The 27,500-nt window shown below is 46.2% G+C and overlaps 1 protein-coding gene across 3 annotated transcripts in view; it reads left to right on the plus strand.

Moving 5' to 3' along the window:
* The window catches only part of arnt2 (aryl-hydrocarbon receptor nuclear translocator 2), a 54,541-nt gene that overhangs the window by 20,813 nt on the left and 6,228 nt on the right, over positions 1-27,500 (plus strand). For all 3 annotated transcript variants that reach the window (XM_084476510.1, XM_084476511.1, XM_084476512.1), the window contains 12 exons: positions 339-441; positions 3,461-3,526; positions 4,006-4,091; positions 8,430-8,506; positions 9,823-9,957; positions 11,449-11,523; positions 13,483-13,634; positions 22,530-22,605; positions 23,303-23,426; positions 23,688-23,790; positions 25,068-25,206; positions 27,348-27,498. In XM_084476510.1, the coding sequence (XP_084332636.1) occupies positions 339-441; positions 3,461-3,526; positions 4,006-4,091; positions 8,430-8,506; positions 9,823-9,957; positions 11,449-11,523; positions 13,483-13,634; positions 22,530-22,605; positions 23,303-23,426; positions 23,688-23,790; positions 25,068-25,206; positions 27,348-27,498 (1,287 nt within the window). The remainder of the gene's footprint in view (positions 1-338; positions 442-3,460; positions 3,527-4,005; positions 4,092-8,429; positions 8,507-9,822; positions 9,958-11,448; positions 11,524-13,482; positions 13,635-22,529; positions 22,606-23,302; positions 23,427-23,687; positions 23,791-25,067; positions 25,207-27,347; positions 27,499-27,500) is intronic.

The raw sequence follows: 27,500 nt of genomic DNA on the forward strand, positions 1-27,500 counted from the left end.
GTACCATGCTGATGCACCATGTGTCTTGTTGTGACTGTGTGTAGTACCATGCTGATGTACCATGTGTGTTGGTGTGTGTGTACCATGCTGATGGGTACCATGTGTGTGGTTGTGTGTGTGTGCCATGCTGATGTACCACGTGTGTATCAGGCTGACGCACCATGCGTGTTGTTGTGTGTGTACCATGTGTGTATGTGTGTGTGTGTGTGTGTGTGTGTGTGTTGTGTGTGTACCATGCTGATGCACCATGTGTGTTGCTGTGTGTGTACCATGCTGATGCACCATGTGTGTGGTTGTGTGTGTACCATGCTGATGCACCATGTATCTGTGTCGTACAGGAAGGATCCTGGACCTGAAGACAGGCACGGTGAAGAAGGAGGGGCAGCAGTCGTCCATGAGGATGTGCATGGGCTCCCGGCGCTCGTTCATCTGCCGCATGAGGTTTGTACATTCCTCAACCGCAGCAGTCCCCAATGTGTGCACGTGCAGCTCTCTCCATGTTAGCCTGGTGAAGACTGTGTACACCTTGTGCTCATATGGATCAGGACAACATTGATGACTGGCAGTTTTAAGGAACAGCAGGAGGGGAATACTAGTGTGTGTGTGTGTGTGTGTGTGTGTGTGTGTGTGTGTGTGTGTGTGTGTGTGTGTGTGTGTGTGTGTGTGTGTGTGCGCAAAATCTTATCAATGTAAAGTTTTGATGATTGAATACATAGTTTACTCGTCAAGAATCATTGTCGGTGTCGGAACAATGTAGAAGAACAAGATTTATTTTTGGGCCATCTGTTGACCACCACCAGATGTGTAACGAGACAGCCCTCGTATGAACCAGGAAGGTGATATGGTAATATATGGAAAGCAAATATGAACGTGAATATATAGTTAGCTGGAGTTACCCTCGCAGACAAAGGACAGATGGCGTGCAGAAAGCCGAAAGGAAGGGCTGACTACTAGACTTGTCTCTTACTTTGTGGCTTTAGATACCATTTTTTTATACCTGACCCAGGTGTAGTCTACACCTGCTAAGAGATGGCCCCTCACTGACTCACACCTCAGGCTGAGCACCACTGACACTGCTTCAAACTAGGCCTGCGCTCTTCAACTCGATAGGTTTGTGCTTTAAAATGGCCCAGGACTTGAAACTTGAACCTACAGCAATTAAACACTTTTTTGTTTTGCATCCCATACAAGCCTATTCCTTTGGCACCAGGGAAAAACATTATCTTTTTCAAATAAGGATAATGAATGCATAATGGATACTTTATAACACACACCCACACCCACAGAGTAGCTGACATTTGGTGTATTAAGTGGCTTCTATAATTCGGTGTGCATCTCCAAAGTCTTTCTGTAATTAGCCACAAAGACACTCCCCAGAATAACTCGTCCAACTGTGATTAATGTAATTAAATGCAAATCAATTATGCTCAGGCATTTCCTGAAGCTCAACTACCGGGTGATTTATTACTGTTACAGGAAGTGGCAGTACATATATCTACTGCTAAGTGCAATGAAAAAGCTGATTCTGAAAGTCATTATATTTTAATAGATCACTATGGTTTATTACATCTTTATCCGTGGCTTCTAAATACGAGGCTCATAAAATGAGTGTGGATGGCATGTGTACTAATTAATTATGACTTGATTACTTTATAATCACTTCTATTGCATTCATCACATACTATTATTGTCTTTTGTTACTACGACCTCCAATGATAATTGCAATGAAAATATCAGGTTTCACTTGCATTTCCTGAGTTTCACTCACGTATACAATAACTCCAGCCCAGTGACCCTTCACTAGGCAGGCGTATCCCTGATGGCCGACATACCATAATATTAACAAGCTACCCCATCCACACGATTCACACCTGACTTTCTTAAAGGTAAGATGTGTGCCTGCCGTAACCAATTTCACAGTGTGGTAATTTCTGACGCTGTGCATATTTTCGCTGGGGGGGGGGGGGGGGGGGAGTATAAAGAATAGCTGGTGTCGTTTTTCTTATGCCGTTCAAGTAATTAAACAACGCATGTGATATCGTTATCCCAGATCCCCTATACGTCAGTGTATATTAATACCTCGCTCGTTTGGAAATCCTGGTGACGCTACGGCTCCCCGGGACAAATAAAGTCCCATGCCTGCGTTTTACAGGGGACACGCCGGCTGGTGGATCGCGGGGGAAAAATGGCTTTGTTTGGTCTCAAGATGTTTCTTAAACGAAAACACGACTCCAGTGGTGAGGCCGCTGAGGAATACTTTAGTTTTTTTTTCTGCTTAGCTCCACGAAAAATCACACATTTCCCCAATTACATTTTCCGCGTTCGCTGTCCCTCGTAACGCTCAGCCGGCGGGCGGACTGTCTGCCGTTTCGGGGGGGGGGGGGACTGCGATGTCTCAATCCGTCAAGCTCGGGGCCCCCTGCTTATCGCACGCGACAACCGCACTGCGCCACGGGAAGAATGTCCCTCCTGTTGGAGGCTTTTATTGGAGGCACGTTGGTGGAAAGGGGAAACCAGCCCTGTCGCAGGCGCGCTTGTTAGAAGCTTCTAGACGGAGGAGCCGCAGCAACAAGCGTGCACAGGCTACCTCAAGTTTGGAGCGTTTTTTTAAGGGAGGTTATTGGGTGCAAGCCTCGTCTTAGGTAACACTATGTCCACCCATCCATCGTGGCAGATGAAATAGGTGTGGGGGGGGGGGGGGCGGGGTGGGGGTTGGTAGACGAGGGGCCATGTGTGTCCATGCTGGAGTTATGGCTCGTGGACCAACGAATCAGATTTCACCGGGTGATCTCTTTCTGTCCGTTTCTGTACAATGTGTATGGTGCCGGGTGGAAGGAAATGGGTTTGTACATGTATTGTCAAACATGGCATAACAATCGGCTCAAATACATCCTGACATGACAGCTCTTCCACAACATGTGGAAGAGCTGCTACAGCCCCAACGCTAATCATCACTTATGGAGCGTCGTTAGCGGTTTGGCCTGCGTGTTTGTGTATTTTTGTCATCCGTGTTGTGTGAGACATGTCAACATGGCACATGTTCCCACACACATTACATGCAAGGTATGCCGGTTATAATGTTTTTAGACTTTTTCTAAGCAGATAAGAACTCATGTCCATTCAAACACTGTAGCATCTTAGGTTTGGATAATGAGGTCATCCAAAAAAAAAATAATCTGTTAGCTATAATTGGACGTTGGGCACAGATTCACGTGTTTATGTTGAAGTCTGTGTGCCTCAGTGATAAATGTTCCCTTGCATTGAATCATTTACGTTGCGTTTAAACATTCAGCAGATGCCTTCATCCGAAGCGATGAAGTGAGGCTGAGAACAATCGAAGCCTACAGTTACTACAAAAGCATTCATTCACATTCGGACCGAGTGCTTCATGTGCTGATGGAGAAGTGTGTGTATGATTGTGTGATTAATGATTCATGTGTGTGTGTCTCGCTGTGTGCAGGTGCGGCAGTGCTCCCCTGGATCACATCTCCCTGAACCGGCTGTCCAACATGAGGAAGAGATACAGGTGAAGTCATCATACAGTCTCCCACTTCATCTCTTTAATGATGTTTCTCCAGCTTTTATTCCTCCCCTCCCTTTCCCTCAACCAGCGATTTTTGTGTTAAAATACAATGAATCACACAACCCCTCTCGGCTTAGACAGGTGTGTGTGTGTGTGTGTGTGTGTGTGTGTGTGTGTGTGTGTGTGTGTGTGTGTGTGTGTGCACGCATCTGGGTGTGTGTTTGTGTCTGCATGTTTGTTTGTGTTACTGTTTGTGTGTGTGTGTGTGTGTCTGCGTTTCTGTGTGTGTGTGTGTGTGTGTGTCTGCGTTTCTGTCTGTCTGCGTTTCTGTGTGTGGGTGTATGTGTCTGTTTCTGTCTGTGTGTCTGCGTTTCTATCTGTGTGTTTCTGAATCTGTGTGTGGGTGTGTGTGTATGTGTGTCTGTGTGTCTGTGTGCCGGTGTGTATGTCTGCGCTTACATGTTTTTCCCTTTCTTCGACAGAAACGGTCTCGGACCCTCAAAGGAAGGAGAGGCTCAGTATTCGGTGGTGCATTGCACAGGCTACATCAAAGCATGGCCCCCTGCAGGTACACAAACAACCCCCCTACCAGCGTATACACCCCCCTCTCTCCACCACTTCTCTCCCTCAATCTCAGCACCACTCAACGGCACACTGGGCCATCTGTAGTCCGACACCATCCAACACCCGCCGTCACAGACCTGCACTGCAGACCTGCACACACCCAAGGACAGTGTATTGTCTGCGGGGGCAGGGTAGTGTAGTGGCTAGAGTGGTCCGATCCTCAAAGTGCGCAGTCTGCCTGTGCTTGCCTTCTTGAGTCTGGATGCTCATCCCCTGGCCTGCTTCTTCATGGTTTCTGTCTGGATTGTGTGTAAATGGCTTCGGTTGAAAGCGTTTGATGAACAACTCAATGACCCTTGTGTCAGTGTTGGCTGTGTGTGTCGGCGCAGTGTCCAGGCCAAGAGCAGTGGCTTCTATCAGACCCTGAACGAACAGGCGGGTCTTCTGTACAGAATGATTAAAAACGAATACATCCCCCAAAGAGTTTGAGATGACCTACAACGTGACTATTCTCACAGTCCTATGACAATGGCTGCCAACCATAGCTAGACTGCAGTGGTAATTAATACTCGGTCTAAAGAAAAGAAACAATCAGCAAAAAAATACATGAATTATTTTGAAAAAAAAAAAGTGGAGTTTATCAGTTCGCAGTGTCTCGAGGGGGGGGGGAGGCTTTACACACAGGCATTTATCTTGCTGTTATTTAATCACATTCCAGTGTCAGTTACCTCCCGTTAGTGAGAGAGAAGGGGCCAGGTGCTTTAGGCTCAGCGTAAAAGTGGGTGTTCCCGCTGCAACAGATTGAAAACAAATACAAGGAAATACAAGAATTGATGTGGGGGCGGACAAGAGGAGGATCAGAAGGAGTACATTATCACGAGTGGAGGGCTCAGAAGTGTTCAGCAAACAGTTCCTACACACCGACAAGTGTGTGCATAGTGGATGCTCTCCCGGACACATATCTGTTTCACCTTTTTACACCCTTCCTGTACGCTGATTGGGTAGAATTGCTCTTTTGTCCAGGGCTTGAACCCCTGAGGGTTTTTGCTTTCTCACGGATGGCACACAGTCTACTGGAGGAGGTGGTTTCTGTTCCATATTTCTGGTGAAGCCGATGTTAATATCATGGAGCCGCTGTGGGTATCGCTGGTCTGTTCTTAATTGTTTGTAACTGAAGGAATGTCTGCACAAACAGGTTGGGTTGCACAATGTTCCCGCCATCGCACGCTCGGATTCCATCTCCCGTGCGCACGCACCATACGCACGCACGCGTACACATGTAAACACACATGCACACACACACACACACACACACACACACACACACACACACACACACACACATGTACACACACACACATACATGTACACACACACACAAAAAACTAAACACACATGCACACACACACACACACACACACACACACACACACACACACACACACACACACACACACACATGTACACACACACACACATACATGTACACACACACAAACACATACATGTACACACACACACACACACACACACACACACACACACACATACATGTAAAAGCACACACACACACACACACACACACACACACACACACACACACACACACACACACACACACACACACATACATGTAAAAGCACACACACAAACACATATATACATGTAAACACACACACACACACAGGTAAACACAGACTCACACACACACAGTCTGGAATTGTCATCAGTAGTGTGATTGTAACCAGGTGTCCATAATGAATTGAGGACAAAAAAGCCGGCATCCAGAATTAGAGCCCCGGCTCTGCACTCTGAAGCGACCCGGGGACTTTCTGTGTTGTTATTGCGAACACATAAACACGTTCCATGTGTGCTTCAAAACAACTGGCGCGCGCCTGCCTTCCCCGGTCTAAATATATCCCCTCGGAATGTTTTTAAAGAAAGATAATGACTATATATAACACAGATGCGTGCCACAACTGCTGAACACACATGAAAACGATCATGACACACAGCAAACCCTCAACCCAGCGAGGCCTTTCATCATTGAGATGGAATATGTGGAAGTGTGTGTTGCACGGCAGCGATGGGACCGAGAGCAAAGGCAACAGTGAAGTAATATATCATGCACGTGTTATCCGTATAGTCCTTCCATTCACGCTTGGTGTGAACGTGCTTCACTGCGCCCCTGCTGTGGCAATAACCAAACACGCGGGGATATATTTGCTAAACCCACAGACAAAGACAGTTGTTTTTTTCGCTGTTAGAGAACGCATGAGGACAAAGGTGACGGCGTGTGTCTGTGCGTGAAATAATACGAATCACGACGAATGACATTTGAAAAAGACATTGGCTGACAGATGAGTAAACATGGGAAATTGGCCCATTATGGAAAGCAAAGTCAGTGGACAAGAGAGGGAGTTTCAATTCACATCCTTAGTGAGGCCCCCAAAAGAAACTGAGCAATTTTGTCAATTTCATGGCACAGGATTTTCATTTATTTGATTGAAGCTTTTCCAGCAGACTGTATAATGCCTCTTCCTTACTCTATGGGTAAGCCTTCTATTTTGTGACATGTAGCAACGTGCCATCTCCTATTTACAGGGCAAAACTTTCAACCAAATATCCACGTTATGATAACGTACAGCAGTAGCTAATACCCTAACAAATGAAATGTCAAATCCTTTTTACATAAAAGTGACACCTTGCTCTGGCAATGACAAGACATCCTGTCAGACTGCGAGTCCAAGAAAACGTCCACCGCGACCAAAACATTTATTTGTAATCAACTTGGAGAAAGGCTTGGAGAAAATTACATTTCTTATTGTTATGGTAATATTGCCAATGGTGTGTCACTCTATCTGTCACTCTTTGTATTGTCCATTCAGCCCCCCATCCCTCAGAAGTTTACTCTGAATAATGTTGTGTCGTGAACCAAGAACTTTGTTATTTAAATGCATTGAAACCATCACAGCGGTTAATATCAGGTGAAGAACGATGTTATTCACCTCAAGGTGCAGAGCTGTTAGTCTGACACACCGTCATCACTGTAGTCATGTAGCTGCTGTTACTAAGGGGTTGACTATTGATAAGGAGTGATTATGCCAGAATTGAGTATGGTATGTTCATATGAGGTCAGTTGTACATAGTCATAATAAAAATGATATACAAGGGTCTTAATACCGTCTCATAAATGAACAGGAGGGTCACCTGATTTCGGTCAGTACAAAAGTGTCAATTTTAGAGGATAATGAGTATGAATTGGTTGTTGTTTGCCCTCAGGGTGAGCGATTCCCAGTAGCTGGCGATAAGCCTCCAAAGACCCCTGTTGTGTGCTGAATTCAACGAGATTCCAATCTGAAACCCATTTGTAAATATTTACTCCCAGTATTTGGTTAAACGGCAGGCGGTCGGCCCTTGTGACACACCATTATCAAACCTCAACTTTAGTTTACTTCCAACCGTCTTCACAAAAAAACAAACGTATTGTCATTTCAGTGTTTACATTCGCCCACCTCTGATTTAATTGACTGGGCCTCGATGTACGTCATGAGGACCTCCAGGACGTGAGTCATGCACTTCCACGATCTGGGCCAGTACTAACACAGTGGCCAATGCCGTAGATAGTGAATCAGGGTTATTATCGTTTGAATCGTTTTTCTTTCGACTATGGGAATCTGAGCAGAAAAACATTGTTAGCAAATTCCGAGATAGCTGCGTATATATTTTTAGATCGGCCAAGGACTTTGACAAAGCGGCGAGTACTCGAAAGCAACTCGACAACTGCTCATTGACAAATGTGTCTCTGCTTTGGCTTCGTTCGTGTGTGCCTCTGTCAGATGTCATCACTGGGAACTGTTTGTTTTAGGCCAGCTATGATTAATATCTCACATGAACCTAGTCTGCATTGACTCATGAATGTTCATAAACATTCTGTGTGAGTCGCTGTTTTTTTCCATTCGAATGCTTCGGCATGGGACTGGACGGGGTTTGGCTCAGGAGGGAGAGCGAGGGAGTGTGGCGGTGACCCTGAGCAAGAAACCCAACGCTAACCTAACCCTAACGGCGCCCAACGTGCCGGCTGTTGCCTTGCGTGGTGGACGCCGCTTTCGGTGTGTGAATGTGCATGGAGGGGTAATGTTAGGCAATATTGGAAAGTGCACTGGTGGCACTGGTTGCCAATTTGCTGGATAAATACAGTCCATTTAACATTTGAGTAAAACTTATTCTCATTACAGTGTGATTTTGGAATTTTAAATTAAAGGAACATTTCCCTATTTGTGTGATGATACCTTTAAACTCTTTAAACATGTTTACCATCCCCTCCCTCTCCCTCCCCCAGGGATGACCATACCAGACGAGGACACCGAAGCGGGACAGACTGGTAAATACTGTCTGGTGGCCATCGGCAGACTGCAGGTATGCATATTAAGTTTTGTGTTACTTAAACTGGGATATGCAACACTGAAGACACCCACACACACGCACGCACGCACTCACGCACACACGCACGCATGCATGCGCACACACACACACACACACACACACACACACACACACACACACACACACACACACATTCAATTGCAGCGGTCATAAAAAGTTCCATTTGCATGCATGCCGGACCGTTCCTGCTCAACCGGAGGCGATCAGCAAGGAAACTTTTCTTTTGGGCGGGTTCCAGGATTATATGATCAGTGCAGTGGAGGGAAGAGGTGACCCACATCCTGTCGTGTCCTCCCTCCAATACCATTACCTTTATCGCCCCCTCTCTTCCTCCGCCTCCTCCTCCTCCTTATCGCTCTCTCTCTCTCTCTCTCTCTCTCTCTCTCTCTCTCTCTCTCTCTCTCTCTCTCTCTCTCTCTCTCTCTCTCTCTCTCTCTCTCTCTCTCCCTCTCCCTCTCCCTCCCTCTCTCCCTCCCCTCATGGCTAATCAGCCCGACCCGTCTCGGCCAATTCCCTTCAGAGCTCTGCTTCCACTCTCCAACCCTTGGCTCTGCCCAGTAATATCAGTGCTCCGTCAAGGTTCTCACGGTTCTCCCGTGGTGCTACGCTGTGCTTTCCCCTGATCCCCCCCACCAGCCACCCCTAGGTCAGTGGGGGAGGCGTCGGGGGGGGCTTAGTAGCTGACGGGCATACTTTACTCACCGCAAGCCTCTGAGAAATAAAAACTATTCAGGCAGATCTGTTGCGGTAACGGCCCTATTTAGCGCAGGGGGAAAGCGCCTAAGCCGGGGCGAGCTGTGTGGCCCCTTGCCCCTGGCTGTTTTGGTTTCTCCTTTGTCTTGGGCAGAGCTTGAACGTTGCACAGCTAGCCCTCACGTGCCAGGAGACGTTAGTCATGCTCGGCCGTGATCCCCTTCTCCCGTGAGCCCCACGCACTCCACACTCCTGAGGGCGTGGCAGCATCAGCACTATGGCACCTGTGTCTGATGTACCACCACCATGTCTGATGGGACTTGCAGGAGTGGTAGTTGTTTTTTAAAGAATGGTGTTGTGGCACCGGTTCTAGATTTTTATTGTCATTTCCTGGTGACAATTGATTAAATAATTTGTGTATCCCTAAGGGTATGGTTGTTTCCTATTTGCAGATCTGACGTGAAGGATGCACACTGACTAGTCTGAGTTCAACTTCAAAAGTTTTATTATTGGTTTTGACCTCATCTGTCATGTATTGTCATGTATTTTCCCATTGAACGATTAATCCCAACTGTACAATTAACTCCGTCCAACAGGTGACCAGCTCTCCTGTTTCCATGGATATGAACGGCCTATCGGTGCCCACCGAGTTCCTGTCCCGTCACAACTCTGACGGCGTCATCACCTTCGTCGACCCGCGCTGCATCAACGTCATCGGTTACCAACCGCAGGTCTGTCGCACTGACTCTTTACTTTTGTTTTAAAACTACATTAGTCTCTGAAAACCGTTTCGTCATTCAGCAGCAGTGGACTTTTCAGACTGATTCCACCGAGCAGGTGCTCGGAGTTAGGCATCATTGCTCCAAGATAACTCCAGGTAGTATCCAGACACCGGGGACTGAACCCAGAACAGCCCCGGAGTCAAACACTCTAGCCGGCCATTAGGCTGTCCTTCCCCATATAATGATCAAAGTATACTGAAAATGTCCGTCTTCATTTGGTGTCAAATGGTGAGACGGCGATGACAACGACGGCAGGACTTTTAGCTCCTTAAACTGTCAGACTGGAACTGAGTCCGCGCCGGGACTCTCGAGACCAAAGAGTTTAGCGGTTCAGGGTGTCAGCAACTTTTCTATTTTCGGCTGCTTTCGTTTTCTCCCTCTTCAAAAAGGCATTTTTATTACATTGAAAAACGGCCTTTGAAGTGGTAACCAAAAACCCTGCTTGCTCCTCCACTACCTCTGACCTTTTGTGCCAGCCAGTCCGCAATGCGGAGAAAAAAGCAATGTGTCTCGGGGGCCTCATTTCCCATAACCCATCATGTGAGCTTTTTTTATGGGGGGGGGGTTTCTGTATGGGAAACACGGTGTGCTCTGAGTTGATCTATGTTCTCAGATTGGTTCCCCCCAGACGTGTGCCTGCCGCTCACCACCGCTTTGTGCATTCCAGCGCAGTGCAGGGGTTATTGTGTTGCTGTGGGGACATGAGCGGGCGGGGAGGGGGATAGAAAGAGCACTAGCCGTTCCTAGAGAGCAGCGCTTTCCTAGAAGGCAGCAGGCATCTCACCGCTTGACCTTTGGCTTACGGACCCGGACCCGGGTTTTATATACTTATGAATATCTTCTTGTTATTATTCTACATGGCCCTCGGGGTAACATTTGCGATTATAAAATCACGTTTCATAATAATAAAATATGTAATGTAATTTATTTTAGAGTCGTTGAACTCTACGGTGACCATTTAATATCAAAACACTTCAATGGCTTTTGAAAGGTTTCCACACAAAAAACGTTAAGGAGATTGAATCAAGTTGAATTTACATTGATATTGCTTTCATAACAAAGTTGAGATATTAAATATGAAGTCTGTCTTTAATCTGTAATCCTAAACTTGGCCCAGCAAGGCACACAGTATGTGGCAATAATATTGCCAGATTGTCTTTTGCAATGTTTAAAAAATGTTGTTATTGTGTTACAAATGTGTTATTGATTGCTTAACAATATGTATCCTAAACGTGTATTGTGCCTTATTTATCCCGGGATTCTTTTCAAGATCCCCAAATATATACCGGAAAGTTAGCATTATTCTGTGTGCGTATAAAAGGATGTCATTTAGTGATTGATTTAGTCAGTTACCCCTCCATATGTCAGTTCACCTCACCTGACTGATTAATTCTGTTAAACCTGTTAAACGGACTCCCTCTGGTTCTCCCCTCCGCACAGGACCTGCTGGGCAAAGACATCCTGGAGTTCTGTCATCCAGAAGACCAGAGTCACCTGAGGGAAAGCTTCCAGCAGGTACGGAGCCGGCATGGCCTTAGATCTCAAGCATTTGGTCCCGGAGGGAAAGGGAGTGGGCGCCGCCATCACAGCCATATGGAGCTCCTGCTGCTCCCGATCCGTCTCTGACACTCTCCGCTCTCTCTGCAACCTGCTGTTTCCAGAGCCTTCTGACGAGTGGAATCCAAGCTGCCAGCCCGTGATCTTTTCGCTCACTCCTTTTTGTATGTTCCCATATTATGTTAGCGAGCGTCAATTCCCCTAGTACACATCAGACAAGACCAGGGGACCGGGGAGGTTCATGAATACAGACAGGGTTGTGTGCGTGACACATTCCATATTTCTGCTCTGTGTGGCTGTGTGTGTGTGTGGCGTGTGTATCTTCCATGTGTTTCTGTATCCCCATTTGTGTGTGTGTGTGTGTGTCCATATTGATGCTATCTTTTGTGTGTGTAGTCTATATTTCAGCTGTGTGTGTGTGTGTGTGTGTGTGTGTGTGTGTGTGTGTGTGTGTGTGTGTGTGTGTGTGTGTGTGTGTGTGTGTGTGTGTGTGTGTGTGTGTGTGTGTGTGTAGTATATATATTTCAGCTATGTGTGTGTGTTGTCCACATCTCTGCTGAGGGTAGTTTGTGCCACGCTGAAGACACGGTAAATCACAGGAGCCCAGAACACTATGCGCAGACAAACGGCTTTGGCTGTGGGCCACTGGCGTGTCAGGTGCCATTACCGTGTTCACGTGCTGCTCTCTAACGTGATTAAAAACTAATGAAACAGTTGGACTCTCTACGTCCGCCGTAACTCATCCTGTTAATGTATCCGCGGGCGTCCCAACAGTATTGTTATCGGCACACACACACACACACACACACACACACACACACACACACACACACACACACACACACACACACACACACACACACACACACACACACACACCCTAGGGATATCAGACACACACACACACACACGCCGGCGATGTCAACAAACAACAGAGTGAAGGAGAGGCTCCATCTTGCTCTGACTCTCTTTATCTCATATTTATTGTCATTGATGTTTCATTATTCTCTCCCCGAGTCTCTCAATTGACATTTGAGCTGACATTTAGTGCTTGCTTTCTGACAATAGCGGTAATATTAATACGATTCCTCTACCTGTCCTGAAGAGGCGAAGCGCTGCTGGCTCGCGAGCAGTAGCACTGGCTCTGTGGCGAACATCCAGCCCTGCAATAATAACTGCCCGCTTCTCCCCATCAGAGGTCAGAGGTCATCCAACTCTCTGGCCCCAATAGGAAGCTGTTGGGAGAACCCCCCCATTCGTGCACCCCCCGCACCCCCGCCTGTCAGACTTGAACGGCCAGCCCCGGCGTTCCCTCTCGTTTTACTGCTTCATCTCAGCTATGCGTGCCAGCTTGTGGATAGAATCAATTTCATAGTCAGATGGAAACTCAGTGTTTCTTGACTTCTCTGGAGGAGGCGGTGAGGGGGGGCGCCTGCAGGGCAGGATCCTCAGAGTAGACGTTATGTATAGCAGGAAACAGTGAACCGGGGGCTGGACAAACATGTAGGGGGTGGACATGAAACAGAATACAGACATGTAGGGGGTGGACATGGACCAGAATAGAGACATGTTGGGGGTGGACATGGACCAGAATAGAGACATGTTGGGGGTGGACATGGACCAGAATAGAGTGTGTATCTACACTACCGAAGTACTGTGTAACAAGTTGCTCCGTTCGCTAGTTTGAAGCCCTACTAGAACTGTACTCAAGTGTTTTGCTTTGGTTTGGTGGAATGAAACAAAAGGAGGAAGAGAGGAATAGCAGATGTTTGGGTGTCATAAATAAAGAGGGGAAAATGGACGACTGCAGATTTCACGGTCATGTTCATCACACAACACTTGAACCGTGTTAACAGCGCTGTGTCCAGCCCCGCCCTAACACCACCGGTGTGTCCACCTCTCTCCCCCTCTCCCCAGGTGGTGAAGTTGAAGGGCCAGGTTCTGTCGGTGATGTACCGGTTCCGCATGAAGAACCGCGAGTGGATGTTGATCCGGACTAGCAGCTTCACCTTCCAGAACCCATACTCGGACGAGATCGAGTACATCATCTGCACCAACACCAACGTCAAGTGAGTAGCCTTCCGACCCCCACTGACTGATCCCCCCACCCCCCCCCCCCCCCTGAGGCGGCCGCAAGCCCACCTTCCACTGACTTATACCATGCAACAACACGGGGCCATGTCATGATTCTGTCATAGATACATGTATATGGCATAGACCTGTTTTCTGCCCTCCTTGGCTGATTAACTTCCTTTTGAAGCTGCGTAGCGAAGTGGGAATTATCACTGCATACATAATGAAAATAAGAAATCCTGCACTATACATATATATATATATATATATATATATATATATATATATATATATATATATATATATATAGTCCATTGTATGTCCTCTTCTGGTGGGAAACGTTACTGCATACACAGTAAGTGACACGTTATGAATGACCATATTGGTTCATGTGACTACATCTGGGCCCTCTTCGCTCTGAGCAGTCAGAGTTGTGTGGACACTCTACAGCCCAGTACACACGCTCTCTTGTGACTTCATCCATCAGTATGTCCGGAGTCACACAGTGCTGCCTCTTTCCTCGACCGGGAACTAATATTTACTCTGTCCCCGCCGCGTAAAGAGAGCCACTGTCTCGATGCCCTTGCCCGCTCCTCGCAGTGCCCGATATAATATTGACCTAGTTTTATTGATCTGTGACCTGTTAACACAGTATTGGACCAGGGAGCCCTAAGCAGGCCAAGGCAGGAAGTCAATAGTATCGGTAAGGGACGTTGTTTAGCATTATGTCTGCTAATATCGATATGTTGTTGTTTTGTGGTACTGCCGTGTTACTGCATTAAAATGCTCCAAAAAAAAAAGAAAAATAATATATATATGAAAATTTGAAATATGTGTATAAAGAAAAATATGTTTTCACTCTATTACTATAGCATAATTGGCTGACATTGTACCATTGTTTGCTGTATGCTTGAAGTATAGTGGATAGCAGAGGTTGCCCATATGCTGACCGCGGTCTGTGTCTCGACCCAGACACGGACCTATCCGGTCCAGCCCTATAACCGGACCTATTCAAAACTATTTAATTTTGACTGAGTTTCTTATAAACCATCCCCTTCACTGTTTATTCGAGGTCCTTCCATCTGGCCGAAGATTTAGAGTCCCTGGTTTTAAGCTCAACGGGACAAGGAGCTCTTTTATTCCAAGTGCAATACGGTTGCTAAATTTGCACAATTCGCTAGATGAGTAGTAGTGTAACAGTGTTTTTTACTTATAGTAGTTGGTGTTATTATTTGTGTGTATGTGTGTTTATCTGTTGTGCTACTGTACCTGTATGTTACCTGACTACAAGACAAGTTTCCCTTAGGGGACAATAAACTGAAACTGAACTGAACTGAACTGAGGGCTGGGCGATATGGCTGAAAACTGTATCACAATATAAGTGTTTCATATCGGTCGATAATGATAATTATTGATAATTTTTATGACCTATTTAAAATAAGGACCAGGAGAAAAATATAAACGAACAGTTTTATTTTAAACTTAACCTTCCCCTGATTGTAGGCAGACAGGGAAAAGGAATGTCAACACAACCATGGAAAACTCAAATAAATATAAACATAAGTCTGGATGAAAATGAACATCACAATGAAAACTTAACAATTATCAATTATAAAGTGCTCAAAAATGTGCTACAAAAAAGTGTTCTAAAAACATTTGCAGTGTTAAATGTAAACATAGAGAAGCCTGAGATCTGAGAAGAATCTTCATATATATTACTTACAATTTCCTCGCTCGTTGCGGTACTCATCTTTTGTTTCTCACATCGCGCTGTTTCTGTTATGAAACATATGCGAGACGAGATGGCGCTGCCAAACTTGATACTGTTACATGATTGGCCATTGGCGTGTCACTCCATACGTTGCTCTCCACTCCATAGGTATCAGAGGACACGTGCCTTTGTTCATGCAACCAACCTTGCTCTTTTTTTTTTTTACTCTTTGCTCCGTTAACTTTCAACGAGGAAAAAAATTATCGAAACGTTCTATCGAACGCATTTTCTATTGATATTGATTACGTGTCTATCGCAATACATATCGTTATCGTTTTATCGCCCAGCCCTAGTTTCTTATATTAACCAACACAGCATTTCTAGCCTTTAGGCCACTGGTTTAGTGGCACAAGAAATCCTGCCCAAGGAATCTGTGCATTCCGATTAGCTCTGTGACCCAAGTCACTGAGTAAGATATGCAAACACAGGAGAGAGACAAGAGGCTTGAAAATAAACAGCGGAGAAAGAGCCTTTAGACAACAACGGGTAGACACGAGACCCTGGCGATTGTGTCTCTCTGTGAATAACCACATTTTGTTAAAGGCTCAGAAATGAGCACCTACACACACGTGTGAGAATGGAGCTGACAGCCTTCCAGGCCAGATTTAAAATCCTGGCAGGACGAGATAGAGCTCACTTCTCTCACCGAACCATAGAAAGGGTTAGGGGGAGTGGGATTTAAGAGGGGAAGAAATAGAAAAATACCTGTTAAAGCTGTCAATTTGTAAAGATGTGTTGAGGTTGTTGATTATACCAGTATTGATGCTGTTAATATGTGAAATGGAGTGGACAAAAAAAAATTAAACACGGAAACTGAACCTATTTTATTCATTTTTCTAAAAGTAAGCACCTTATTTTAAGATGCAGATTTTTCAAAGGCTCTCTGCTCTGTATTGCTTTTTAAAATGAAGCCCTGATTTTACTTGCAAAGACAATATAACATGTATTGACTATTATTGGAGTGCTAATAAGTATAATCCCTCCAGCTCAATGTGAAAACATGACAATAAAAGATTGTTGAAATACTATTATTTATAACATAATTAAAGTGGAATTTCTAAAGTGCTTCAATTATTAAAAGAGTTTTATTCTAAATGTAAAATAGCAAAAGAACAATACCACGTCAGTGGCTTTTGGATCCACTCATCAGCCTAAAAGTTTCCTGACACATTGTTTACAAAGCATTAAAGTAGCTCTACTTCCAATTATCACAACGCAAATCAGTGGTTTGAACATTTCACTGCAGGACTAGTGCTATTCACCCAGCCATAGATCACACAGGCGCTGTTGTGGGGGACGGATCGCCATGAAAGGAAAAACATGATTATCCGGTTATCCCATATTTGGCCATTGTGAAGATGCCTCAACTGAAGTGTTAAGCGTTCCCTGACATCTAGCAGCCTTTCATATATATTTTATCACTGGGATATTAAGAGGAAATGTAAACCAGCCTTCTACCTTCAGTTCACAAAGATACATAGACACAAAGAGAAAGAATTTCTTTGAAAAAAGACTTCGAATACTGACTTGAGATTCGAGATACCGACCAAATGAATGAATATTCGTGCCCGGGCCTAATACATTGATACTCAAATCTTTCCATAAGACTGTGATAACGATATTTCATCAATTCTATCATTCCACCCAACCTTGAAACCACTAAAAGTTATCCAATTATCGAATGAAAATGGGAAACGGGCGATGCCATTCACTGCACCCACGACGGTCATTCACTCTCACCGCCGTCTCCGGGCGCCGTAATGGCCGCCGTGAATCGAAGGGGGAGGCCCTGCGGAAGACAGATTTAATGTGACAGTACGTTGGTCCCTCGCACCACAACGCCGGCCGCACTGGCAGGCAGCAGAGCGTGGCTGTAGGGGGCAGTGGTGCCCCTGCTGAGTCTCTCCTACCTCGGGGAGAGAGGGGAGGGGGAGAGAGCGGAGAGGCAGAAGGGAGACCAAGCATGAATGACGCAGCCCTCCCTTATCTTGTCAATCGCATTGATGCCCACCCTCCAGCGGCCTGTAAACACCCCAGATTCACCATAGATTGGGGATGGATATTGACAGATGGTTGTTTGTATCCCCTTTCTCCCTCCCTCTCTCTCTCTCTCTCTCTCCCCCCCGCCCCACTATGTTGCTATCCCTCTCTATCTCCCTGTGTGCCTGTGTGTCGCCCGTGTCTTGTCGTTTGTGTATGTAATGAGGCGTTGTGTGATTTTGAGGGGGAGGGGGGGGGTGTCCACAGGATTCGCTCCGTGGTTGTACCATGCGTCAAGGAGAACGTTGCATCGCCGTGTAAACATTGTCGTCTCTATGAAGCCTGTGTGTGTGTGTGTGTGTGTGTGTGTGTGTGTGTGTGTGTGTGTGTGTGTGTGTGTGTGTGTGTGTGTGTGTGTGTGTGTGTGTGTGTGTGTGTGTGCGCGAGTGCGCGAGTGTGGCTGCGTCGACGAGTGTATTTTTCTTTTCTCGCGTGACACAACGTGGGTATCTCTTTATCTCTCTCTCTCTCTATGCATTGACGCCTTGTTGCTTTTTTTGGTCTGTGGCGCATAAATACATACATCACTTTGGGCACGCTTAGCGGCGGAGGTGAGAGCCATGAGTCCTGGTATTAGCGGAACGCGGGCAAGATTTATGAGGGGCTAGTTAAAAGAAATGGAACTCCATTTATCAGCAGGCAGCAGGCACCCCCCCAGGCTCCCAGCAACCCCCTCACAGCAGTGCTCTATACATGCACACCAGCTAGTTCACACACACACACACACACACACACACACACACACACACACACACACACACACACACACACACACACTGTCACCGCACAATAAAAGCACACTGGATAGCCAGTCGATATGCGGGGAGATGGGTCGGTCGGTGCATCAATTGGGATATTTTGAACAGACGGTGCTGTTAACCGTATTAGGGCTCCTTAACCCTACATGCGGCTCTTACATGGATGATTTAGTGGAAGTGTTACAGCCCAGTACCTGATAATTGTTGACTCACTAAGCTGGGCTTTCAGCAAGTAATTGTCCCTTGTGTGTGCCGCCCTTTGCTTGTATTACAGCACTGCAGTGCTTGATTTAAGGCACGCAAAATCACTCGACTAAAGCTTTGCAGTGGGTCATCGGATCATCTTTTGATTGTTCGCTGATTTTGGTTTGCACATTTCTCCGGTTTCTGACCACAGCAGTCCCCAATGTGTGCGTGTGCAGCTCTCTCCATATTAGCCTCGTGAAGACTGCGTACACCTTGTGCTCATATGGATCAGGACAACATTGACGGAGCAGGGAGGGGGATACTAGGGGGTGCTCTGTCTCACAAAGAACGTGTGTGTGTGTGTGTGTGTGTGTGTGTGTGTGTGTGTGTGTGTGTGTGTGTGTCCCTCCTGCAGTGCTCCTCCACTGACTTTGCAGGGGGTGGCTCTTTCAGTGTGCTCTCTGTGTGCTCTGCCCTGAGATGGAAGTCGTTTGTGTCCTTCTCCAATTGGTCGCTGCTCTCGACCTAGATGTGATACTATTTACTCTTCTGGGCGTGTGCGGAATAGGCAGAGAGAATCTGCAGCCTGATGCTTTCCCGTTCTCTGCAAAGAATAAACAGTGTAACCGTGTAAAATGTGTTCTTTTTGGTTTGTTGTTGTGGTCACAAGTCCTGCAATTATTCTGTCGCTGTCCATTACTGGCTGCCATTTAGTTTCCTTCTCCTTCAGCCCCACCGCTCACAAAGACCAAAGCCATTAAAGTAGGATCTCGCCGCCAAATTGTACAACCCCCCAACCCCTGACTAGCCTTCTCGGAGGGCCAAGCTTTTTGATTCGATGGGCTGTAAATGGATGATAGTACTGTGGGTCCGTAAGACTGTTAGGCCCAGTGCCCGTCCATCCCTCTCAATCGGTCTATCCCTCTCTCTGTCTCCATCTCTCTCTCTGTGTCTCTCGCTCTGTGTCTCTTGCTCTTGGTCTCTGTCTGTCTCTTTCTATCTCTGTCTCTGCCTCTGTCTCTTTATCTCTGGCTCTCTGTCTCTCTCTCTCGGTCTCTTCCTCTCAGTCTCGGTCTCTCCCTCTTTCTCTCCGTCACACACACACACACACACACACACACACACACACAGGCACACTCAGAAAAACATCCACGGGACAAATGGCCATCTTCGGAGGCCATAGACAAAAACAGCCATGTCCCATGGAAGCCATTCCAGCAGCAAAAGCCTTAATCCCCCTGTTTTCAAGTGTCGGGATTAAGCAATAAGAGGCCATGGCACACATCTCCACGCTTCTCCCTCTTTTCACACGCATGTGAGCATGCCAACCCGCAACCAAATCTAGCTGTGGCTGTTGTTGTTGCCGGTGCAAGGGGCTGCCAGTAACAACAGGCAGGGCTAGCATCACATCAGCCGCGGCAGACCACCTCGTCCACGTATTGAGTGCTCAGCAAATCCTTCAGCATGTCTTCCCTGTGTGCAGATGGCCCCCTGCGGCATTCTGGCAGAGATAACAAATTCCACAACTCTTTATTGTGTTTGCACGCAGGTGAGTGCTGTCACTGCAGAAAAGAAAACAGCGACAGACGGCTGTGGGGTTTTAAAGCTGTGGCGTGTGTGGAATTCTAGTGGCATCAAGCAGAACGGACTCGGCAGAACTGGAATTTATTACACATAAGTATGTTTTTAATTAGCGTATAATCCTGTGAAAATACTTATTCATATCGACGTTGGGGAACGGGTTCTCTTCTCTCTCTTGAGCGAACCTCGACACGCCACGCTCCGATAATCTACGCGCTTCTGTGAGAGAACACTTAGGAACCGGGCAGGCCGTCCTAGCTTCTCGTTCGTCGTTGGAGAGGGACGATTTTATGGGGGTATTCAGTTTGTTGCAATCTGCATACTCCCTGAGTGATGCCACTAAATTCTATGTACTGCACCTTTAATGTTCACAACACTCATTTTGAATATAAATCACGCAGTTGAGGATAATCACGCCGTGGGGGTGTGTGTGTGTGTGTGTTTATGCAATTTATGTTAGATATTAAAAGGCCTCAATGCTTACCCGCGGATACTAAGCAAGCGCTTGTGGTTAGGAACCTGTCGTCTTGTTGACGCATTGACATAAAGAAGATGTGCTTCGTCTCACTCCATTTCTGTGTTTAAAACGTGACGCTTTCACAGCGCAGTGGATGATCTAAGCCAAGTAGGAGAGATAGAGAGAAACTGCTAAAAGACTTGATAACAACAGAAACAAAAAACAATGTGTGTTTGGAAGTAAGTGGGTACATTTGTTTCATTTGCACGGCAACCAAATGGATTCTGCGTAATTCTGGAGTGTGTTTAGTTGCCATGCTACTAATGAGCCAGAACACGAGCGAGAAATAAATGACTTCTCTACCAAAAAGGATCTGAGGCAATTTCTTGGATAAGTGATCGACCGTCATTGCTTCAGTCCATTGGATTGAGTGTGTCTGTGGGATATTTAGTGTGTTCCCACAAATTTCTGCCGTTTCCAGAACTTCCGAGCAGACAGAACTAGACTTCATGCTCTTCTGAGGAGCTGTAGATAGACACAAGGCGCAGGACTTTCTACAGTCAATGGAAGGCATCATTGCAGACCTTTAACCTTATTCACACCTGACGTACAGCATTCAGATGCATAGGTGCAATCAATTGTGTCTGTTGTACTTCCACTGGCTTTCTCCAGTGAAAAGGTTTTTCAATCTCATGGTTATTGGCGCATTCGACTTGTGACTCACTTGTCAGATTCAAGCTCCATGTTGTTCAAAGTTACAATGTGAAATACCACCTTCCCCCCCCGACCCCCAGTTAGTAGGCGGGAGTCATTCATAATAAAAAAAAAAAAATAACATTGTTCTGTCCACTAACTGAATGTGCGGCTGGCTGGCTGGTGAGTGGGAGAGGTTTAGGGGGTGTTGATAGTAGGATTATTGTAAACAAAGGGAGCGGTATGGGCTGGTAATTTCTAATTTGCATAATATATACATTATAGGATGGGATTTTACTGATTTTCATTGAAATCACTAGCGAACAGCATGGACGATGTCTGTGCCCGGGTAATTTTTAGCCACGCGCTTTTTGAAATGTTTCACATCGCGGCTTTGCTAAAACAAATGGGGAACCTGGTTGAAAACACTGCTGAAATCCCGCCTTATCTCATAATGAATGACGTTTCTGTTGAGTATTTAAGCTAGGGTAAGCAATTTGGAGAAACGAGTTAGTATAAGAAATGCAAGAAAAAATCTCACCTATCCCTTCAGGCTTCCCTCCAAAGCTGATTGCCCAAAACACATGACTATCCCGCTAGTTTTAGCAAGAGGTCTGCCTGGCCTTGTGGAAGACTCCGGTCACGTACCATGAGAGTGCGTGCATGTACACTACCCAGGTAGGTAGGTAGACGGGCAGGTCGATTTCTGTCATCTTTTTGACAAAGCATTTGATTGATTGATTGCGGTCGGGATATCAAATATGACTTAAGACTTCTAAACCCTTTATAAATTTCCTACCCCAGCTTTGACAGATGACAAACGTTTTCCATTGTATGGCAACATATAAGATCTCACTCTGTCTGATCTCAACCAATTACTAGAAGGTCTAGTGACAAACTAACAAGGTTGTTTGTTTTCATGAGGAGATTTCACTGTAAAGGGCTAGATAGCAGGCAACGAAACACACGCACAATATGTAAACACAGCCCTGATTCATGGTTATTATGTGAAGACTTCTAGTAGTATTTTATATTATCCTTTGCTACTATTGGGTGATTTAGATTCAAAAATACATTTTTGTGTGATTATTTTTAGTCACATGCCAATAATTAGCAGGTAGTCGGCATGGCATCCTGCTCACAGATTTTACAGGTATACTGTAGATATTTGCTTTCGAAATTTAGAACCTTTTGGCTCAGAGTCAAAACCCCCAAACCCCCATTCTATCCTGTACCCTATATCCATTTGCAATTGTTCAGTGCAGTGTTCTGGTGATATTCCGTTCCTGGGCTGATTGTAACAGGTTGGCAGGGTGTCTGTGGATGCCTCCACCGGGTCTGGTCTTCAGGGCCGGCACCAGATGGTTCCTGACGGTTCTTTCTGTGTTTCTGTGTTGCTGTGCAGGCAGCTCCAACAGCAGCAGCAGGCAGAGCTGGAGGTCCACCAGCGAGATGGACTGACTGCTTACGATCTCTCTCAGGTAAAGCCGCCTGCCGTCCCGTCCATCACAGGTACCAGCTGTGGAAACCACCGCAAACTGCCAAACTGCTTTCCAGCAAAATATGTGTAAGGTGCAGCGTGTGAGGCCAACTGTCGAACTAGTCAGCAACTTGTGGTGTCCACCCCATTTGTAAGAAATTACGAAATGCATCCCCATCCCCCTCCCCCCAATCTCATCCCCATCTCGTCGTATTCTGCTGATAATTGAAATGAATTGTTTTTGTATTTTAAATAATAACAATTCTAATAATCGTACGCATTGCACCCTTAAAGCTACCATGCAATCTTATCGTGATTAAAAAATGACGACAAGATGGCGACGTGGATTGAATTGAATTGAATTTTTTTGAATTTAACGTCGCCGCGTCACAATCTTATTTTAGCCTTTCATTTGATTTGCGTTTTTTTTTTTTGGGGCATGTGAGCTGGACCGCCTTCGTTCAACCTGAGAGGTGGGTCGTCATGCCGATGGGGCTGATGCAAGGCAACGCAACGTGGATGGAAGTGGATGGAACTCGCTCGAGTGTAGGCGTGCACGGTCGTGGCACGTGCCCCTGCGTTTCAAATAACAATGCGTGCCTGGGTGCTCCATCTCGTCTCGTTATGAACCCCCCCGCCCCCGCGTCACCCGTCACCCGCCTGTGTCTCTCACACTCTCACACCTTCTCGCTCCGCAGGTGCCGGTAACCAGCGTCGGAGGTGGAGTCCATGAGGCGGGGAAGAGCATCGAGAAGACGGAGGCCCTGTTCTCCCAGGAGAGAGACCCGCGCTTCTCCGAGATGTACACCGGCATCTCTGGCGGTACGATGAGATGCAACACACACACACGCACGCACGCACGCACGCACGCACGCATGCACGCACACACACAGCGCTTTGCATGATTGCTGATGGAGACGTACACACAAGAGATGTGCATGCAGACAAACATACAGGCACACACAGACATAGTACATGAACAGGTGTCAGATACCCTTCCTTCATGAACTCACTGCTGCCCATGTGTGTCTGTCTGATTATGAACTGCTTTGATAAGAAGATTGTGTGTGTGTGTGTGTGTAGCTGGAGATAAGAAGATGATGGCTCCAGCCTCCACAGCTGGAGGACAGCAGCTGTACTCTCAGACCTCCCCCTTCCAGCAGGGCCACTCTGGGAAGAGCTTCAGGTACACCAGTCACACCTCCTTGATATCAGGCCGTGGTTCCCAACCTCTTTTGGCCCGTGAGCCAGTTTCTAGCTCTGGAAAGTTTGCCAATCCCAACTTTAACTTTTTTCTCACATATGATACCACTCAGATAGTTTTTTAATCAAATCACCATCTGCCAGTAATATCATGTCCCGGTGACCATAATCCCATTGATCATCCACACACTAAGTGAATGGTTGTAGTTTACTCTATGATTCATTAAGCAATGGGCTTAGGGGGGTTATGATGTTTTTGTCCAAACATCATACCTTCCCGAAATTTCACCGGGGTATGCGGTATATGACGCTGCTTGCGTAATAAAGAAACATAAAAGCTGAGCTGCTGTTGACAGAAGGCCTAGTAGCATGTATGACAGTGTGTCTAATAGCCGTTATGAATATCCAACATCTTTGGAAGAAAGATATTTCAATATCTTTGAAGTCTAGAAAATGACTTTCAAACTACGTGAACTGCTGTTCACCACCACCACCACCACCATACTGCCATCACTTTCACTTTCACGCTGGCGGGTTGTCATTATTTTACCATGTGGTAAATAGGGGTATAAATAGGGGTAGTGCCTACACTGGCCAGCCAGTAAGGGTTGGCAAACTAACCGATTTCGGTCTCAATAACAAAGCAACAGAAACGTCTTTATTTTGGACTATTTAATTAAATATTTTGCTAAAAAAAGGTATCGTCACATATCAGCATAACACAAAATGTCGGAAAAATGAATTGCTAAAATTTATCCTCAATTCTCAATAGCTTATCTCAGCAATGTCCTGCGAGCCTATATGCATATCTTTGGAGCCAAAGCTAGTGGTTCACACTCCCAAGGTAGGCATCCACTCACATGGATGTTTGAGTGGGTTTTTCCCATCGCCAGCCAAAGGAATGTGCTGGATGGCCGGTTGGTTGGGTGGTATCTCTGGGAAAGTTAAACAGCAGCTGGTTGTTTTGACTGACTCTTTCGCTTGCGTCGTGGGATAATGATGAGTGCAGGCGGAGCTAGGTGAGGAGAGCCTGCGGGACTCTATCATGGCACCTAATCACAACAAAATGTTGTCCCGTTGTGAACTTGACTGCCGTCACAAACCTTGTCAAATAAATATTATTAGTTTTGTTAATGTTAATATTCTTCAGAATGCTCCCTATCAGGAATCAGATTATTGCTAGTGAATCTGAAATGCATCAATGTTTTTCTGTTTGTGTAGTGATGGATGTCTTGGTGTGTGTACGCTTTGCCCCTACAGTTCCTCTGTGATCCACGTGCCAGGCGTGAATGACATCCAGCCATCAGGCTCGTCCAATCAGAACCTAGCACAGATCTCCAGACAACTCAACCCCGGACAGGTGGCCTGGTCAGGGAACAGACCCCCCTTCTCTGGACAGGTGAGCCCATGAGAGCCACTCTGAAAAGGACCAGGATTCATATGTGGTAACTCCCAACAGCATGTAGTGTGTGTTTACTGGTACAGTTGGATTGAGTCTGTGCCTGCGTGGTTTGGCACTGTACGTCTTGATGTCCATTCCAATCCATTTGATTAATTTCTTAGTTGGTAACTCCACAGGTTTACCTTTGAGTTTACTATACAGAAACAACTTTAGCTCATTTTAAATTTGCACTATCTGGACTGTTCCGTCCACGCATTCCTGCCATTCCAGCGTTTCCGAAAGTTATTTTAGACGTAAACACAAGGTCTGGCTGCTAAATGCTGTGAAAGCCTCACCCTGGCCTGTTTTTGTGTTGGTTCGAGACGTGGAAAGTTCATGAGAAATCACAAAATTGGTGAAAAAAAGAGTTATTGAAAGGATTGGATTTTGTGCTATACAATCTGCAGACTGAAAGTGACCAAACTATCCGTCTCTCAATCTTTCAATGACACACACACAGAACCAGATAGATGCTGTTGTTATCTCTGCAGACGTTCTGTTCTGTTCTGTCTGCCTTTGTGTTTGTTGACAGAACTCTTGGGTGGATTTAATCAGAGAACAGCCTTGCTTCAGGTGCAGGAACTGATAAAAACATGTAAAGTTTATATTCATCCCATTGCAAGTTTGTAACAATAGAGGTCATGCTGTTACAGTAATAGCAACATCAACATTGATAGCAATACAAAGGTTCGATTGTTGAGGGGAAACTTTATGATGTTTACTTAGGTTATTGTTGCTGGATAGGTCATTTTTCTCTTGTGTGTGTTTTGGATATCTCGAATCTCTGAACGCCGATACAGACAAGTAAAACAATGAATCATGTTTCCTCTCTGTAACAATAAGATGGAAAATATTACAGATCATTTCATCAAATTATTACTTGAAACACAATGTCCCTTTTTCCTCTTTCAAATTTTTTAACTACTTATTTATCAATCTATCTCCATCCCTTGTTTCTGTGTCGTAGCACTTAAATGCAGCTGCTTTGCTTATTTTGTGAATTTGTGTGCACATAAAGGATTCTTCAACTTTCTGGGGTATATCCTCATTGGTTGATCCACTTACTGAAAGTTGCTTCGGACGAAAGCGTAGCTAAATGAATGTAATGTAATGTTAAAGGTTGGTGGAATGTCCCCGTGCGTTCATTGACCCCCCCTTATCATATCGCCCAGGGACGGGTTTTCAGGTGAACCGAAGGTTAAGATAATCCACATTCATTAGTCTTTAGTGAGCAGGTAAGGGTTGCGAATGTAGCTCAAGGATGCCCACAGGTACGCTCCAGACACTGGGGATTGTACTCAGTACTGTTCTATTGGGACTTGAACACCCGAGTGTCTTCGCCATCCCCCCCCCCCCCCGCCCTCCGCATTCAACGTAGATCATGTGACACGCGATGACATGCCTTGCGGCACTCCAAAACGTTCTATCCTCTGGGAGAAATAAGGGATCCTTCTTCAGCTACTGCTGTGCTCCACTCATACCTCCTCCTGTAGCTGTAGTTTAGTGGCCGTGTGACAGCGGGCGTCCGGACGGTCAGCTGAATGCTGATCTCCTGTCTTTAGGCCAGCAGGGCTTTGCCATTGGAATCACTAATAGAAGGCCCTCCCCCGTTTCCCTGGATACCGCTGTTGCTTCGCTCCAACTCTCACATTTTTGGTTGCCAGGCAATGGACTCATGGGTCCTATAGTTGGTTTTATGTGTGTGTGTGTGTGTGTGTGTGTGTGTGTGTGTATCGTGTGCGTGTGTGTGCGCTTGTCAGTGTGTGAAAGCCCGAGGAGAGCAGTAGTGTGTTCAGCAGCATATGGTTCTTAACAGGCTCATCCATCTTCCTTAGCTCGGCCCATCAAAGCATGTACCAGACACACACGCACGCACACACACACACACGCACTCACGTTCACTATAATTCCACTGAGTTAGGATGAAACCTAACTCGACATCCATCCTAAGTCTTGCAGCAAAGTTTGTTTGAACAAACCCGAGCACGAGGGCCCACACGAGGGCTCTGGGCCTGATCCGCCGTTGCTCCGCCGGGCAGGGAGAGCTTTGTTTGGAGTGGGGGGTGTTTATGCAGCGTCTGCCTCTCCGCCCCCTCCAGACCAACAAGGCCCAGTCCAGCCCGTTTGGCATCGGCTCCGGACACAGCTACCAGGCGGACCCGGCGTCCTACAGCCCCCTGTCTTCTCCGGCCACCTCCTCCCCCAGTGGCAACGCCTACTCAGGACTGACCAACCGCAGCACAGCTTTCGGT

This window comes from Micromesistius poutassou (genome assembly GCF_964030765.1).
Source record: "Micromesistius poutassou genome assembly, chromosome: 12".
Classification (NCBI taxonomy): Eukaryota; Metazoa; Chordata; class Actinopteri; order Gadiformes; family Gadidae; genus Micromesistius; species Micromesistius poutassou.